Raw genomic sequence first — 17078 nt, 5'->3', positions numbered from 1 at the left:
GGCACCTCTCCCTAATAACCCTGGAAAAGGCAATAAGGTGTTTTGTTTACTCTGGATGATGCCTAGGGAAAAGACAAGGATGTGCAAGTTACCATCTTATTTAAAGGTCAGAAAGAGGAAAAAACTACTTTCCTGGGTGGAAAAATCTCCTAGATTTCCACTGGCACACAGCCTGCTGCTGGATTTACTCCTGACCCACCCACACCACGAGCTGATGGGATTGTGATGATCCTTCTTTCCTGAAGGTAACTCTTACTGGATCCAGCTGACCTGCTCTGACATCCATCTCCATCTGCAGGGATCCAGGGGCAGCCACAGCTGCTCTGGGCACCCTGTGCCAGGGCCTGCCACACTCACAGGGAACAATCCTTCCCAAAATCCCACTTAAATCTCCCCTCCTTCAGCTCAAAGCCATTCCCTGTGTCCTGTCCCTCCATCCCTTGTCCCCAGCCCCTCTCCAGCTCTCTTGGAGTCCCTTCAGGCCCTGAAAGGTGCCCAAGTACTTTACCAGTTTACTAATGAAACTCTAATTAAATTCTCTTTTCTTCCCAAATCCATAAGCTACAGAAGCAGCACTATAAAGGTACATGCAAATACCCCCCCAAATCTAACATGACAGAGAAATGTGTGTGTATGAAACCATAGATATTGGAGAGAAAACAGAAAGCCAGAGGAAGATTCACCTCAAAGGAAGCCAGAAACCAACACCTTTTTAGCTGATCTGCAGACTGCTCAGGGGCAGAACCATGCAAGAACCAAGTAAAGCAAGCCTGTTATCAAAAATAAACCTTAAAATAAACCTTGCAGCACCAAAAAAAGCAAAGTTTCAGACTGATTCTAGTTACATACAGTGTTCTCAGAAGCATCTTCCCACTTAACAGGAGTTTTATCAGTTTGCTTATCTTATCTTGATGCTACACCAACAGTAACAGCTTCTCTTTACATTATAACTCAGGACATGTCAGAGGCAGTGAAATGTCCCCAGAGATGTGAGACATGAACTCCAAACCTGCACAGTCATGAATATGCCAAAATTAACAATGCTCACAAGTCTTTCTGCCAACATGTTCCATCCCATAAGCAAAGACAGGACTTGGAGACTCCCAGAGTGTCAATCCAAGCTAATTTCAGAAATATTTGATGATGCTTCCTTTTGTAAGCATATGTGATAGCTCTAATTCATTGAGGCTTCCCATATGGTGCATCCCTGTTTTTCTTACTATCAACAGTCAGAAGGGGAATAAATTTGGAAATAAAGGAAACAGCAGTTCCAGGTTTCTCACAATCAACCAGAAAATATTTCACTGTACCAGGAAAACTCCAGGATTTGGAACAGAAGGACACAGAAGCCAATTTTCAGTAGTTTTTCCTCAGTGCTGCTTTCCTGTTAGACAGAGGACACAGCTACAGGCCCTGCTCCTGGGAATCACCAACAGGGACTGTCCAGGAGTCACCCTGGTGTCTCACAGGTGTGAAACTCCACAATTTAGGACTAAAGCTGCTCCCTGTGGCCTTCTGACAGACCACAACCCACCATTGTTGTTTTCAACAGGGCTGTCAACTGCAAAGTCCAAGCAGGTGTATTTTTACCAGAATATCACCTACATTAAAAACAAAAAAAAGCCACACCCTTTGTCCTTATGAGTCAGCAGTTATGGTGAGTGAAAATACCTGCAGGCAGGCACTGGCTGGAGGCACAATGACATACCTGTCCCACCTACATGGTGCATGGAAAACCAAACAGAACTTGTAACATTTTTGTTAAATAACCCCAGAATTCAAGGATCTTGCATAAACATGTGTCAGGCATGGAATACTCCCTCTGCCACATCCCCTCAGTCCCCCAAGCAGACCAGCCTGAACAAACCACTTCTGAGCTGCACTTCTGCTTCCCAGTGAGCTCCTCCACCAACGTGGCACCTGACAAGCATTAAAATCTATGGTAGGATTAAATAAGATTTTATTGTCACATTTAACTGCTTTCTCAGAGATGTACATTTTGCAGGTTTCTGTGCAGAATAAAAATGAAGAGGGTGGCTGCCAACCTGTCAGTTCTGATTCCAGCATCGACACGGCCACACCTGAGCCACAGGTGCTCACTGGTGGTGACTCCACAGCCAGGTCTCTGCTCCAGGGATTGCAACACTCCAAGACAAAAATCCATCCAGTTAAGGCTAATGAGAACAATGTCAAATAGTTAAAACCAGAGCACTTGATATTTAAAGATGGAACCACTTGGTAGAAGAGTGGCAATTTTAACATCTCATTTTTTTTCCCAAAGTTATTTTGCTTAATTTAGTACAGGTAAGGAGAGGGCAATGAACAGACTTTTGCCTATGGATATGATCCAGAAGACTAAAATTCCAGTGGGTAAATTTGAGATATTTAAATATTTTCAGCAACTGCTTTGCTGTTCTGGGTGTAAACTGAAGAAGTGGCTATTGATACCTCAAAGTGATAAACGCTGCAGATAACCTCATCTTAAAATGTGTATTTTCTCATTTACACATCAGGGATAAAGTCCAATAATACAAACTTCTTAGTGGCACAATTTCACATATTTTGGGCAACGTTAGCATACAAGCAGTATTTAAATAAAAGTAAGTGCATCCAAACATGAAATTCTCTAAATATACCACACTTCATTTATCCCAAACGGCAGTTTTCTGACAAGAGCTGTAATTCAAATTAAAATAATCATTTACATGTTTCACCCAGAGGAAAAGAGGTAATAAACCCAGGGGACTCTCCAAACAATCTCCTACCCTATCCCCTATTTATCACATAAAATAACTCATCTAGAAGCATAAATCCAATACTCAGATGCAAATAAAATGCAAGTAGCAGTCTCTGATGTTTGCAATTTGCAGACTCCAAAGTCCAATCATGACGGAATTTACTACTTCTGCCGGTCATTTACTCCTGTATGTGCACTTCATATTTATGCTAAAAGAACACATGAGACAATAAATGAGGCTAGTGTGGCATAAAGTCATTGTAAACCCAGCGAAACCAGAATAATTCTATTTATGACATTCATCTGGATGATTTACCAGGCATCCCACCCCCCCAAACATCCTTTACAGAAAAAAAGGCAACCATCAGTTGAAGTGAGACACATTCTGTTTGTAAAAAATGTCGAACCAAAACCCTCCTGTGATGAGGGCATGCCCACAGAAGGAGGTTGACCACGTCTTTTCCTATCAGGCTTCTCAGAATTATCAAAATTTCTTTGCTTGCAAAGGCCAATTTGGCTTACCATAGAAAGCTATTCGGAAGGCGGCTGATATATTTATTATTCCCTTTCAAAAATTAAAATTCAAGGCATGATAGTGCAAGAGGTAAGTTTTGATTTGAGAACATTATCTGTAGACTAACTGTGCTTAGTTACTACATCCCAATTTATTGTCTTAAAGAAAATATGGCAACAAAAGCTACAAGATCTCTATAAATTTCATTTTGCCTAAATTTACCAGTACATCCATGAACCTCATCAGTATTAGTACAACTTGATTATCCTAATGATTCCATTATAAAACTTGCAAAATGTATCACAAGGTGAATAAACCATCTAGTGCAAGTCTTCTACATTTCGTGTGCACAGTAATCCTGTGTAGTTCATTTCCTCCGGGTTAAATCCCCAAAATCTCTCAGTAACAATTATGAAAAAACCAGCGTCACGTGGATTTGTTGTGTTTTCCCCCCTATCAAATCTGAGAAGTTTGAGTGTTCCTGGAATCACCATCAGGATGTGCTGAAGGTCGTGACTCCCTTGTCTGTGAGTATTCACTGTCAGAGGACTCTGTGGGTTCAAGCAAATTCTCATAATCACTGTCTTCTGATTCGTCAACATTGTCAGCGAGCACTCTTTGGGAAGATGGCATGGATGCTCCATTGCCAGAATATTTCAATCCTGCAGTTGTGGAAACATAACTGGAAGAACCGACTGCCTGAGGCCGAGGCATGAAGATGCTGCTGCTCTCCAGGAGCCCAGGGCTGCCAGAGCTGTCGTGAGTGCTTGTGTTGAAATCCGAGTAGGGCGGGGGAGGATCGGAGACGTCGGAATCTTCGAGTGTGCAGCCTTCCACAGCAAACCCAGTGTAGGACATTCGGGGAACAAACATGGGTTCCACGTTATCTGTTGGCATTTGCCTGCTTAAAATTGCCTGCTGCATTCCTACAAAGCAAAGAACAGGGGGGACTTAATGCTTTCTTGGCAATGTGCTCCACATATGAGCTGTGACCACCTCGCCTGCCCTCTCTTCTTTCCTTCTGCTTGTTATCAAATGCTCATCCCTGGCACTGCTTTCCAACTCCAGCACTGGATCCTGTCCTCTCAGCCTGCTCTACTCATCTTTCATATCTCTGATGTAAGGCTCAGGGAGTCATCAAAACACTACCCCTGACTGTCACATCAAATCTTGCTTAACACAGCACCCTTCTCTTTGAGCACGACAAACTCCCCTAAATTTAGCAGTGCAGCCTGAACCTCATCAGGATCAGCTCAATTATCCCAGTGATCCCATTTCAAACCCAAAATGAGTCAGAAAGCAAATAAACTATCCAAGTGCAAACATGCTACACTTTCATGTGCACAGTCATCCTGTAGAGATCATTTCCTCCAGTTTAAGCTCCCAAAAAACACAGCTACAGGATGTTTCCACAGCCTGTTGCTGTTTCCATCTCTTCTGTGCATTTTTCAGCTCTTTCTCACATCAAAAAGCACCTGTGCTAGAGCCCAACCTGCCTGTTCCTCTCCATCTGCGTCTTACTCGGTAAAACTCAACTCATTTTTCATCCATAATTGATATTTGATATCGTATCTTAAAAATATCACTCTGTACTTTCTTTTTCAGTGCCCCTTGTGCTAGGGGACAAACTCATAACACCTCCAAAGAAATCACCATGTCTTCTTCCCTCAAATTATTATTTTAATAACTGCACTCACATTAAAAATCTAAATGATGGAACTATAGCTGGGAGTGTAACAGGGTATCAGAACAGGAATGTGAAAATCATCTTTAATGAGCTGATTTGGAAAATAAATTTGAGGAAGACATGCACAGGAATAATGAACTGCAAGAGCTGCAAAATGAGGAACACTTGCATCCTTCTGCAGAAAAGAAACTTGATTTATGTAAACTATAAATCAATATGCATGAGGTGTGCTCAGCTGTGGAGATACAGGTATGTATCATTTCACTGTAGTTGTTAAAAATTCTACCAAAATGTATGTAACTATGAACACCACAATTTAAAAAATAGGAAAAACTGGAGAAATGCTACAAAACATAAGGACTTGTCAGAGATCTAATAATCGTGACCTAAGAGGAAAGGCTGGAATAACTGGGATTAGTAGGGAAGAGTGAAGAAAGCATTTTATTCTTAAATGTGCCTAAGAGGCTGCTGCAGAAAGGTAAATTTAAATATCGCACACTAGACACAAGGAAAAACTTCCTGGCAGGAAGTTTTGTTAAGCACTGGGAGAGACTGAAGTTTTTGACTGGTTCCTAGGGGGTTATTAACCAACAAACCTGCCAGAATTGACACTGGAATGTGTAAGGTGAGGGACACAATGGGATCAGCTCTTTTTACTGGAGAAACCCCACATGGAGGGAGAGAGTTCCTTTAACCGAGTCACTGAGATGTCTCTTGGGAATGAAAAGAGCACTTGGGAATGAAAAGATTCCCTCAAGGGGCTGCAGAACAGCACTCCATTTCTGGGCCACGACAGGAGAACTGCACTGGGAGATTTCCTGGCATCTGGGAAGTGCACAGCACTCACCAAAGCCTGGAACATCCTGTATTGCAGTGATCTGGCAGCTAAAGTCTCAACTGCCTTTTATAACAGAGTGTTTAAGTCATAACCCGTTAACCCAAGGTTTGTAGGAACACCAAGCTCTCACACAACACTCCCACAGGAACTGGAATCAAACTCTCCCTTTTCCTCACTAAAACCAAGGAAATTCTCCCAGCATTGAGCAAGTGAGGGAACAGAAGGCCAGATTCAGTAATTAACTACTCACATCTAAAAATACTGCAGAGCTCCAAGCTGCATGTTTTCTTGTTTCAGCCCTCTCACATGATTCTCTGCTCTGGCATCAATTCTCAGTCCAGCATTTGCATCTCCCTGGTAGTACCCAGAGTTGAGCACTGACTGCTCTTCCTCCTCCTCCCCCAGCTTTTCCCATCTGTGCTGGGATCAGCTCCAGTCACAGTAAATATCCACCTCTGCTTCCCCATAGTAGCAGCTCCCTGCCTACTTCATCTACAGCCAAGCAGGAAACAGCAGTGACTCATTTACTTCCACCTTTCAAATGGTCCTGGGCTAATCCTGGCTCTGTTACCTTATCTTTGAGGTTCAAAGAAGAACTTGTGCTAACTAAAATGCTCATGTGATAACAGTACCTCACTGCCTGGAGAAAATTAAAATACCAGTCACAGCAGCAGCAGACCCATTGCAGAGTTTAGGGTGTTCACTCACCTAAACCACCTTTTTGTCACACACTGCTTTAGGTAACAGGGTACAGAAATAATAAAAAACACCTCGTGGCTAAAATGACAAAATTTCATTATTTGCTTATAATTTCAAAACATGGGCAAAAAGAGGCAGTGTTTGCTGAAATGTGTAATTTGCTTATGAATTATTTAGGTTTTTATCTTACTTCCCATTTGCCTGTTCTCTGCCCTTACTCTCTACCTTCAGTCTTCCCCTGCACTCACAAATTCAATTAGATCAGCAATGCCTCTTTGGAAGGAGCCAAGTGCTTCACAAAACTTATCTACTGCTAACCAAAGTCTCCTGAGGCCACACTCAGTTTTTAGGAAGGAGGGACAGCATGGCAATCTGCCAAATGTGCTCACACAGCAAGGCTCACTGACTCAGGAAATTATGGAGCAGCAAAATAAGATGAACAACACCTACAAACATTTTCCTCAACACTGAAAAGTGATATTTCAGTGCTAAACATCTTTACCACTAAGTCAGCAAACAGGAGTGGGAATAAAGACTTTATAAAACCATGGATAGCTCCTGGCCTGTGAGCACAGCACCTTACTTCAAAAGGAATCTCTCCAGTATTTATCTTTTTTTTTTCTCCCACGTTTCTTTTCCTACAACTGATCTTTTCCTGTGTTACTTCCAGAACTGACTCGCTCATTCTTTCTTTACAGTGTTGTCTCTGCTATATTTTAAGCTTGCTAACACTGGATGATTCCAGCAGAAATACCTTCAACACACACTTTCACAGCTCAGGTGTCTTCAACACAAATCCATCATATTGCCCTTCCCAATGGGATGTTTTTTCCCATAAGTTATCAGCAATAAAACAATTATTTTAACTCCACAAAACATTTTCTCCTCTCAGCATCTGCTTCTGAAAATAAAAAAAGGTTAAATAAAAGGCAACTTACTTATTTCTTGTTCTTTTTCATTCTTCTTTTGTGCGATTTGCCTTTTTAACTTGTTTACATCAGCTTGAAAAGATTCAACAACACGTTCACTTTTTTCTACATCTATACATACTGCCTGGGAGAAAAATGTAAGACATGCTAAGGTTGGGCAAAAATGTAGGAAATAGTTTCAGGACAACATTAATAGGCAAGAAGCACAAAACTAAAAGCAGGATTTAACTGCAGCAGAAATACTCAACCTCAAGATTGTTTTCTTTACTGGCTGCTGCATTATAGGAAAAGCATTTCCAAATAATGCATGATGACAGGAGAATTGCAATAAGATCCAAAGTTGGTTAGTGTCCAACATCCCTGGAAGTATTCAGGATGGATGAGGCTTGGAGCAGCCTGGGACAGTGGAAGGTGTCCCTGCCATGGCAGTGGGTGCAATGAGATGAGGGGTGGTGATTCCACCACTGTCCTGAACAGCCCGTTCCAATGCCTGACAGCCCGCTCAGGGAAAAAAATGTTTCTAATCTCCAAGCCAAACCTCCCCCGGTGCAACTTGAGGTTTCCTCTCCTCCTGTCACTTGTTACTGGTTACTGGGGAGAAGAGAGCAACAATGTCTCCCCTCAGCCTCCTTTTCTCCAGGCTTCTAAAGAAGCCCATTTCCATTTTTCCAGACAGCAACTGAAATAACAGCAGGAGCACAGAGGACAGCCATGCTCCTGGCAAGAGCAGCATCACACAACAATGCCATCAGCTAATGGATACAGCTCTGAAGAGAAATTTTCCTATTCCCTGAAGCTGCCTGAAGTGTCTGCCTTCCAAAGGAGGTTGGAAGGTGCAACTTCCCAGTGAGAAAGAGCAGCTCCTCCTGTGCAGGCAGGTGCAGGGGATGGTTGGAGGGATTGCTCCTTGTTCCCTGCTCAGGAGCCAGCCAGCAGAGACACGATTTCCCCAGGGCAGATGCACAGGGAAAGCCTGGGAACAAGCTGTGACTCCAGCACAATTAGCAGATGTGTGAGCTCCCCGGGCAGCACAGCTCCGCTGCTCTTCACACAGGACAAGCTGTGAACTGACAAGCTCACAATGAGCAGAGCTGACACTCCAGGCATTTTCAGATGCTTTGGCACATTTGGAGCAGGATTCACTCATGCTCCATACAGAATGTTCACAAGTTTGAACTAACAGATGGTGCTCTGCTCATGCTCCATACCCAGAGCCAGGAGTCATTTTTAAACCTCTGCAAATCCCTACAGCCTTCAGCAGGGCTTCTCTTCACTGCAAACCCTTAAAAATGACTAACACCTCCCATAAATCACTAAGTATCAAATCCTTTACTTGCAAAAGAGAAAAAATTGGTGCTATTTGTACCAACCACTTTCACAGAAGCTACTGCAAATGCTCACATTAAATAGAAAAACTGAAACATTTAATTTCAAAGTCAGTCTTATTTTCCCACAGTTCATAATAATTGCTTATGAGCTCTAAAAATCTCCATCCCCTCCAGTCCTGCTTTAACCAAAGGATGAATAAAAAATGCCACATATATACAGACCAATATGGAGTAAAGGATGTTACCTGTACTTTTTCCTGAAGTGCATTATAAACCTGATAGATAGCCCTGATGTCCTTCATCACTCCATCTTTGTCAAAAAAATCAGTACTAAAATGAAAGCAGAAATTATTAGTGAGAAAAGACAATACAGGTTTCTAGCTCATGCTGTCTTTGAATTCCTGTTAAGCAGTCTATCACTGTATTTTTAAAATGTATCTTATTGCTAAATATGCTATTTCAGCAATAGTATATTGTTAAAAAAGTACCATACTGTCATAAACAAAAATTTGGACAGCAGCATATTCAATTCCAAAACTCCTTCTGGAACAATAAAGTCTCATTTGAATGAGATTAAACTTGTGCCAAAATCTTTAAGCTTGTTAAATTTCATTGTTAACAGCCAGAAAAGCTACTTTGAATTTACAGCATTTAATTGAAAATACTTAAGAAAAACATCAAGAATTCAATGCTGCTGAGGCAGAGTTCAAGTGCACACAGAATTCTTTGGGGAGGTGGGTGGTGGAAATCAGGTCAGACACTTCCAGCCAGAAGGGTCCCAGCATGGACTGGCCACACCAACTCTGCTTTTCTGAAAAGTGCACTGAGTTCCCTTGGTTCTTCTAAAAGATCTAATTCTAACAAGGAAAAAGTACACTGGGAACTGACCACTCTCCTCCAGAACTGGTTTTCTGCTGCTCAACATGCACATTTGTGGTATTCTCTATGAGGTACAGGGAGCAGAGCTTGATGACTACTTCATTTAAAAAGGAAAAGTCCTTACCCGTGTTCCTTAATAACTTTGGCATAATTCTGAGAAGTATTTGGCACTGAAGAACCTTTGTATTCCTGTTGACTAGTGTTGCCTAGATTAGGAATAGTAAGTGACACCCTTTGATTATACCTGCAGAGAAGGTTCAGAAAGATTTTTTAATTCAATTGAAAAAGATTCTTTACAAAAGCATTGATATTATCCCATCCCTCTGATGATCAGAACTCATCTACTTTTAAAGCTTCTGCATTAGATTTGTTATAAAAGTAGCTGAATATTACAAGTTGTGCTCAAAATAAATGCAGGATCAAAACCCCTTAGTACAGAGCTACCTCTACACCTCCAAGAACCTTTATAATGTGCAAACTATCAGGGGTGTATTCAGATCCTCTAGAAGAAACATGGTAGTGACATCTGATTTCTCTTAAAACAGATTTTTTTTTTTGGTCTGATGCTTTAGAGATTGAAAAGAATTTTTCTTCACTCTAATTTTATTTTATAAATTATTTGCAGAAAAAAAAAAAAAAAAACACCACCAAAACAAAACCAAACCTGTCACCATTAATAAGCACCCCAAGACATCATTAGACAAACACAAAGCTTTCTTTAAGTGCAATTGTACAAACTCCTAAAGAGTTTAAAAATAGCAGTAAAAAGCAGAACAAAGAATGAGGACTGGTTCATTGACAGAGTTTGCTTACCTTCTGTTTGGTCTAAAAAGCACATATTCTAAAGCATGTGTTGAGTTATTTGCAGTGGAAATGAAGCTGAAGAGAAGGAAGACGAGGTCAGGCACTCCAAGGATGTGTGTCAGCTGTTTATGAATGATGTGCTCTCTGTATGACATCTGCTGCTGAGTGTTTCTCCTAAATCTGTACCATCCAATAACGTTCTGCAATCAAAGCACATCAGGAAAAACCCACAGTGTTACCTGAGAGACACAGATTTACCTTCTGAGAATAAAGGGGCTGATATTGTGGTATCACCATTACCCAAAAGCTTTAGGACAACAAAACAAACTGAATTCCTCAAGATCTGAGTTTGAGATGGTCAATTGAGCCCTACACATTTGGAAACCTACACTTAAATCCTTTGCACTTCTTCAGAGAAATTAGACATTGCTCCCAGTTTAGTCTAAGCACCACAAAACCAACAACTTCTCTACAGGATAAGCTCTGGATCAAAACAAACCATCAGATTTGAGAAGGAAAGTATTTATTCTAGTTAACTACCTTTTTTTTCCCATTTGTTTTCCAAACACACTCTAATGCCTACAACAGGAGGAAAAGATAGAAAACTTACTTTTCTTCTGTCTTTGAGAATCCTGTCCAAACTCTCCTCATTAACTTTGCCTGCATAGTCATAAAAGCTTGAACAAAAAGGAAGAGAGAAAGATGGGTACATAGTTTATACACACATATTATACATAAAATAAGTAATTTCTACTTTGAGTGTTCTACAAGTAGATGGCATTCTAGACAATACAAAGCAACTTCCAGAGCCTTACTTTTACCACAGAAATATATTGTGCAATTTTATTTTGACCAGCATTCTGTAAAACCCTGCTTTGATAATCAGAAGCCTACCAGCCCAGAAGAAATGAAAGCAGGGCCATTCCAAATGCAACTCCAAATCAATCTCTTGAGCCCCAATGCTGCCATTGCACTCACATGGCTGGATCCCTGAAGCCAAAAGATTCAGCAATAATTCAAAGAATCATGGTCTTTCCAAATGGTTCTGCTTCCACAGCTGAACCCAAACCCTGACATGTTGTTATTTTGTGGACAGGACAGATTTAGGAATTTATAAATCTACCAATGCAGATAGCTTTAAGTATTCAGGTAGATCAGAGTGCATGATAAAAGGAAAAACATTTGAAAATAGATTCCTCCTTGGTCTGTTTCAAGAGTTGACATTAACACCTAAAGCAGTGCAGGAAAATGCTCTGGTTTAGGGGTCTGTGACTTCAGCTTTTGGCAGTGGGGCAAAAAAACCACCAAATCCTGAGCTCAGTGCTTGGCTGGTAAATAAGGGTGGAAATACCATTTGCTTGAAGGTGTAAATTGTTGGGAAAACTCAGACTACAACTAATGAAAAATCTGAGACACTATGTTATATATGCATCATTTTTTCAATTCATGTTTGCAATATTTATTTATAATCCTGGTAGATATCCAACTCTGTGTCTGTGCTTTATCTCCATGTGTGGAGTCTGCAGCATTTTAAATCACTGGGTTAAGAGTACCCTCTCTGTAATTATCAGCCAGCAAGTGACTGACTGCAGCTTTTCTCTTTAATGCAATCACTGTCAATCATAATGTCTAAGCTACTGTGTCTTCTTAATTGGCTGGAAATCTCTCAAGATGAGAGGAGATTAATTGGGAATTCCTTCTCAAAAGGAATTCTAGACAGTGCTTTAGAAGCCAACACTGTGTAACAAGTGAAGACTATAAAGAAAATCTACATGTAAATAGATGGAAGCTGTTAAATAGAATATATTAGCCCCATATTTAATTTAAATTCTGGACTTCAGAAGATCAGAATGCAAAAATAACTAGAAAGCTAGAAGATTTTACAATAATTAGTTGGTGCAGGTTGGTACCACTAAGCACAAACCAACTTGTTAACCCAGCAGGTTACCAGGGTTAGGGCACACAGGCCCAGGCAGAGCCAGCCTAGACTACAACAATTTAAATTGATTTTGACATTCATCCTCATCATCAGAGTGATATGAGCTGACCTGACTGCTGCCCTACCTCCACCAGCTACACAGAAATCCAAAGAGATGGAGAAATAAACCCCTTCCAAGCTACACTACAACTGTAAACCCCTACTTTGATTGTCATGGTTGGTGCCACTTGCATGTGTTTCCGTAAAACCATCAGATGAGCAAACACTGCTAGGGACATTTGAAATGCTAATACATTGTAGGGAGCTCCCTATTTTTATATTCTGCAGCCACCACAGCAAGACAACAAAAGAAGCTTACCTAAAGAGTTTTGAACAAGGCTCATGGTTATGGATTTCTGCAAAAACAAACAAACAAACAAAAAAAGTGACATATGTCCAACTGCTCCAGGCAAAGAGAAATTACAGTGGCATATCTTGCATGAACTTTTCACATCAGAGCTACTGAGCAAGAAACATTTGTGTCAGAGCACACACTGCCCTTACTGTCTCACCACTTGATGACACAGCACCATACACAGAAAACTGCCTTCACTTCATAATTTGACCTTTTACATAGAAAAATATTTCAATAAGCAAGCATACACTTGCTCAGATACACAGAAATTTATCTGAGCCTCAAACACACACTTTTGAAACTATTTGATAGTTACAAACTCCTTACAAAGGCATTTCTGATTTCTGTTTTCTTTTTTTCTACACCTTTCCACAACAGCTTATTTGCATCCATATACATTGTTTCTTACAGCAGCAAGGAATAAAAAAGGGATGGGGAAGGGAATCACTGAAATATTATACATTGTAGGGTTTAAATAGGCAAGGCAAACAGAAACTTTAATGAGAAAAGGGGTTAAAAGCAATTTCAAAACATTTAGCTACACTTTATAATTCTATTATATGAATTATTAAAAAGTCAGGGCAATGTTTTTTCATTGAAAAGGTTGTGATAAATGCTAAGGTGCTTATTTAATCAGCAAAGGTTGTAACATGCCAGCAACCTCAGAGGAGAGTGAGAAAAGAGTAGAAGTCCAATCTTACATTGTCTTTCCAACACCATGCATGACTTATTTTTAAGGCCCTGGAGCAGCCTGGTGTCTCTGGCAGGTGGAAGTGTCTCTGCCTATGGCAGGAGGTGGAACAAGATGGGGTTGAAGGTCCCCCCCAACCCAAACTCCCCTGGGATTCTGTGACCACACAGCACAAATATTTCCAGCTGCAGCAGCAGAAACTTTGCTCAGGCTCTGCCTCCCTGCAGTGATTCACCACCTGCTGCTCGGGGCTGCCATCCCAGCAGAGCACCAGGATGGATCACAGCTCCCAACAACAGCAGCCAGCACCATCCACATCTCAGCATATTTGCTGTCTATCAAAACAAGGCCCTGAGCATCCATTCCAGGCACACTGCCTGACAAACTGCACATCCTCACTGGCAAGAACTCCTCAGGATGCTGCTGTTAGAGTTACTGACTCCTTTATTTGATATAAAATTGTATCAACTCTTAATATTTTCACACCATCATATGCAGGCATCTGTGAAAACAATCTGCTAACAAAGCCTGTAAGTACAATTATTCCATGTCAGATCAGTTTCTTCCAGCAAATTCACTGACTGCAACAACATCCTTGGTTCTTGGGTGATGATGTTGCTACACAGACCTTGTGTTTTGAGAAAAAGGAAACAAGAAGCCTCCTGCTCAGACCCCATGAAGCAGCCAACATTTTAAATTTAAGGTTTACACTGACTTATTTATATATATATATGTACTTATTTATATATATATGTATCTAGTACACACACATATATTGAAACACCACCACTAAGGAGAAACAAAAGAAAGTGAAAAGTCATCTGTGACAACATTGCCACAAAACTGTCAATCTCATGAGCTGAACTGGCAGTCCAAGAGTTAATTTTGATGAACAAATATTGAAGTAAAAATGGCAAATAAAAAAAATAACCAGCAGGTCTTCAGGAGTGGTAATTTCCATTCTCACTGTAAACCAATAATGTGACAAAGGGGTGATTTAAGAATTTAGCAATTTTTAACACCACAAACACTTGGTTTAGGAAACCAGGCCAAGGCTGCAGGTGGTGACATCACTGCCAACAACAACCAATATCACTGACCACTGAAGAGCAAGGTCTAATTTAAAAACCTAAAAATGACTAGCTCTGCCAGTTTTGTCTGAACACACAGAGCCATCAGCAACACTCTGACAGTGATTATGTGCCAACACAACAAATGCCTTGCCTCTATCTTCTTAAATTTAGCTCATAACTGACACTTCCCAGTCAATTAACTACCCATAGGAATAACCAGGACTAACCAGGACAAGAAACTACCGAACCTTCTGGAGCCCAGAGCACAAAACCATCACCACTGCAAGGTGGGAAATCTCTTGAGATGTAACATGGTGCCACTGCACATGTTCACAGGTCACCTGTTTGTGCCAGAATAACATCTGAGTGTCAACCCAGAGCTGTTTGTGTTCCCACTGAGCTTTATGCACACCCTGCTTTGTTATCTGGGATCACAGGCACGAAGCCAGGTATTTAAGGAGGTTTAAATCTATTTTAACAGCTGGTTATATATCCAGAAACAAAAAGGCAGTTTTCTTTCAGAGCTTTCCTATTTTCTATAAACCAAACATGCAACAGCTTCTCACTCATGTCTAAAAGATCTCCTTCACCAACACTTAGCAGCAAGATCTTTGATCTTTGCTCAGTTTTCACAACACATCAGCTGTACAGAACTTGTGCTTATTAACAAATTGTCTGACTAATACTCCTGGTCCAGTCCTGCTGAGACAGTTTATGATGTCACCGACTCCCAGCCATCCATCCAAACCTGCTACTGAAAACCTGCCCCTTTCAGTACCAGTAAATCAAGCAATGAATTAATTTTATTTTGAGCACATGCTGTATTTAGGCAACTGTATCAAGCAGGAAATTCCCCACAGTAATTTTTCCATCATGGAATGCAGACAAATATCTTCAATAAATAATCCTTCCTCCATAAAAGGAGGTGCATGAAACCCCTGTAACTGGCAAAGATTTGTTTCTTTTCTTCACATCTCAACCACAAACACACAGACACTGTGGCAAATGTGATCCTGGAAGTCTGACACACCCTGTGATTGTCTCACATCAGAAACAATTCTTAATGAAACCTCCTGAAAACATGAAACCTGAGCAATGTCTGTTTCAGAACATCTCAAAGTTACATCACTTACCTATCACTTGTAGAAATTCAGTGTTGCTGATCTGTGAATCACTAATGCTGACAGTCTCTTCTTGTCTCACCTCTCCCAGCAGAAATCCTTCCTGCAATTTTAAAAGAAAAAGATTAAAAATAGGAAAAAAATCCACTATATGCAGCTGTTTACTGTAACTTTCTTTGCTTCAAACTGAAACAAAGATGAAGTTTGAAAGACACATCTAAGCTGCAGTGGGTAGAAACTGCCCTGAGGTTTTACCAAAGCTGTTTTTTTGCTTTGCCAGCATCCTTTTACAACACTACAGGGATGGGCTGTCCAGAAGGAACATTCTACACACAACCCACACAAGGCAAACACATCACAAAAGGGAGGGCTCAGCCCCAGATATAAGGGGGAAAAATCTCCAGCAAAGCCAATAGAAGAGGAGTTTAAACCTGCAGGGACTTACACAAATATTAGTGTGGAGACTGGGCTGGACACTGACCAATGCCAGGGATTGCAAAACCCAGGAGGCAATTTAAAAGCAAAGCAATTTTAAGGCATATTAATTTATTCTCCATCCCTACCCAAAATGAAGAAGGAGACAGAGCTGGAATCAGGAGGTTTTGGCACAAGGTGCAGAGGAAAAGAGCAAGCTCAGGCTAAAAAGGTGCCAAGAAAACCCAGCGATTCGGGAACAGCCCGGCTCTGCACTGCGCCCGTGGTCGGTCGCAGCTGCTGGAAAAGTCCCTCACGCAGCTTTTACAGGAGCGTTTTCCTCCCACATCCCGCGTCCTGCGGGAGCCCCACCCCGCGGGGAGCACCGCGGGCACCCCACATCCCGCCCGGGCACCCCACATCCCGGGAACATCCCGGACATCCCACGGGGAGCACCCCTGGTACCCCACATCCCAGGACAGCATCCCGCGGACCCCACATCCCGCTCCAACACCCCACACCCACCCAGAAACCCCGCACCCCACCCAGACACCCCACATCCCGGGAGCAGCATCCTGGGGACCCCACACTGCGGGAGAAGCACCCCGGACACCCCACATCCCAGGGCGCAGCCGGGGCAGCACACATCCTACCCGGGAAGGAGCAAACCGAGCAGCCCATATCCCGGGTACCCCGCGGAGCATCCGGGGCACCCCACATGCCGGACACTCCACATCCCGCGGAGAGCCGTCCGGACGCCCCACATCCCGCCCGGACACCCCCCAACCCGCCCCGCAGTGTCCGTCTGGGGCCGCCCCCGCCCGCTGTGACCCGCGGCCGGGCCCCACCGGCGGCGGCGCGGCCTGGAAGCTCCGCAGCGCAGCCGCCGGCCGGGGTGCAGCGTGAGGGAGCCCCGCGGGCCCGGGGCGGCGGCGGGGGGCACGTACGTGGTCGGCGCTGCTGTTGGCGCTGCAGTAGCACACGGAGCTGAAGGTGTAGCCGGAGATGGACGCCGCCATGACGGACACACC

General features: G+C 42.3%; 1 protein-coding gene across 1 annotated transcript; it reads right to left on the bottom strand.

The window, feature by feature from the left end:
* Positions 1-2002: 2002 nt before the first annotated feature.
* Positions 2003-17078, bottom strand: ABRAXAS2 (abraxas 2, BRISC complex subunit). Its single transcript, XM_084210017.1, has 9 exons — positions 16995-17078; positions 15646-15736; positions 12713-12749; positions 11026-11092; positions 10425-10615; positions 9736-9855; positions 8978-9062; positions 7414-7528; positions 2003-4177 (listed from the first exon to the last, which is right to left on the bottom strand). Exons 1-9 carry the CDS (start codon positions 17064-17066, stop codon positions 3708-3710), a joined length of 1248 nt encoding a protein of 415 aa, XP_084066143.1. The 5' UTR covers positions 17067-17078; the 3' UTR covers positions 2003-3707.

The sequence above is a fragment of the Fringilla coelebs genome, assembly GCF_963513975.1.
Source record: "Fringilla coelebs genome assembly, chromosome: 8".
Taxonomy (NCBI): Eukaryota; Metazoa; Chordata; class Aves; order Passeriformes; family Fringillidae; genus Fringilla; species Fringilla coelebs.
Note: the sequence above shows the minus strand (reverse complement) of the source record. Positions and strands in the feature narration are given on the sequence as shown.

Excerpts from the sequence above, each read along its gene's own strand:
- ABRAXAS2 (XM_084210017.1), bottom strand. The coding sequence starts at position 17,066 with ATGGCGGCGTCCATCTCCGGCTACACCTTCAGCTCCGTGTGCTACTGC. Across the intron at positions 12,750-15,645 it reads TGAATTTCTACAAGTGATAG|AAATCCATAACCATGAGCCT; the intron begins GTAAGTGATGTA and ends TTGTTTTTGCAG. Across the intron at positions 11,093-12,712 it reads CCTTGTTCAAAACTCTTTAG|CTTTTATGACTATGCAGGCA; the intron begins GTAAGCTTCTTT and ends TTTTTGTTCAAG.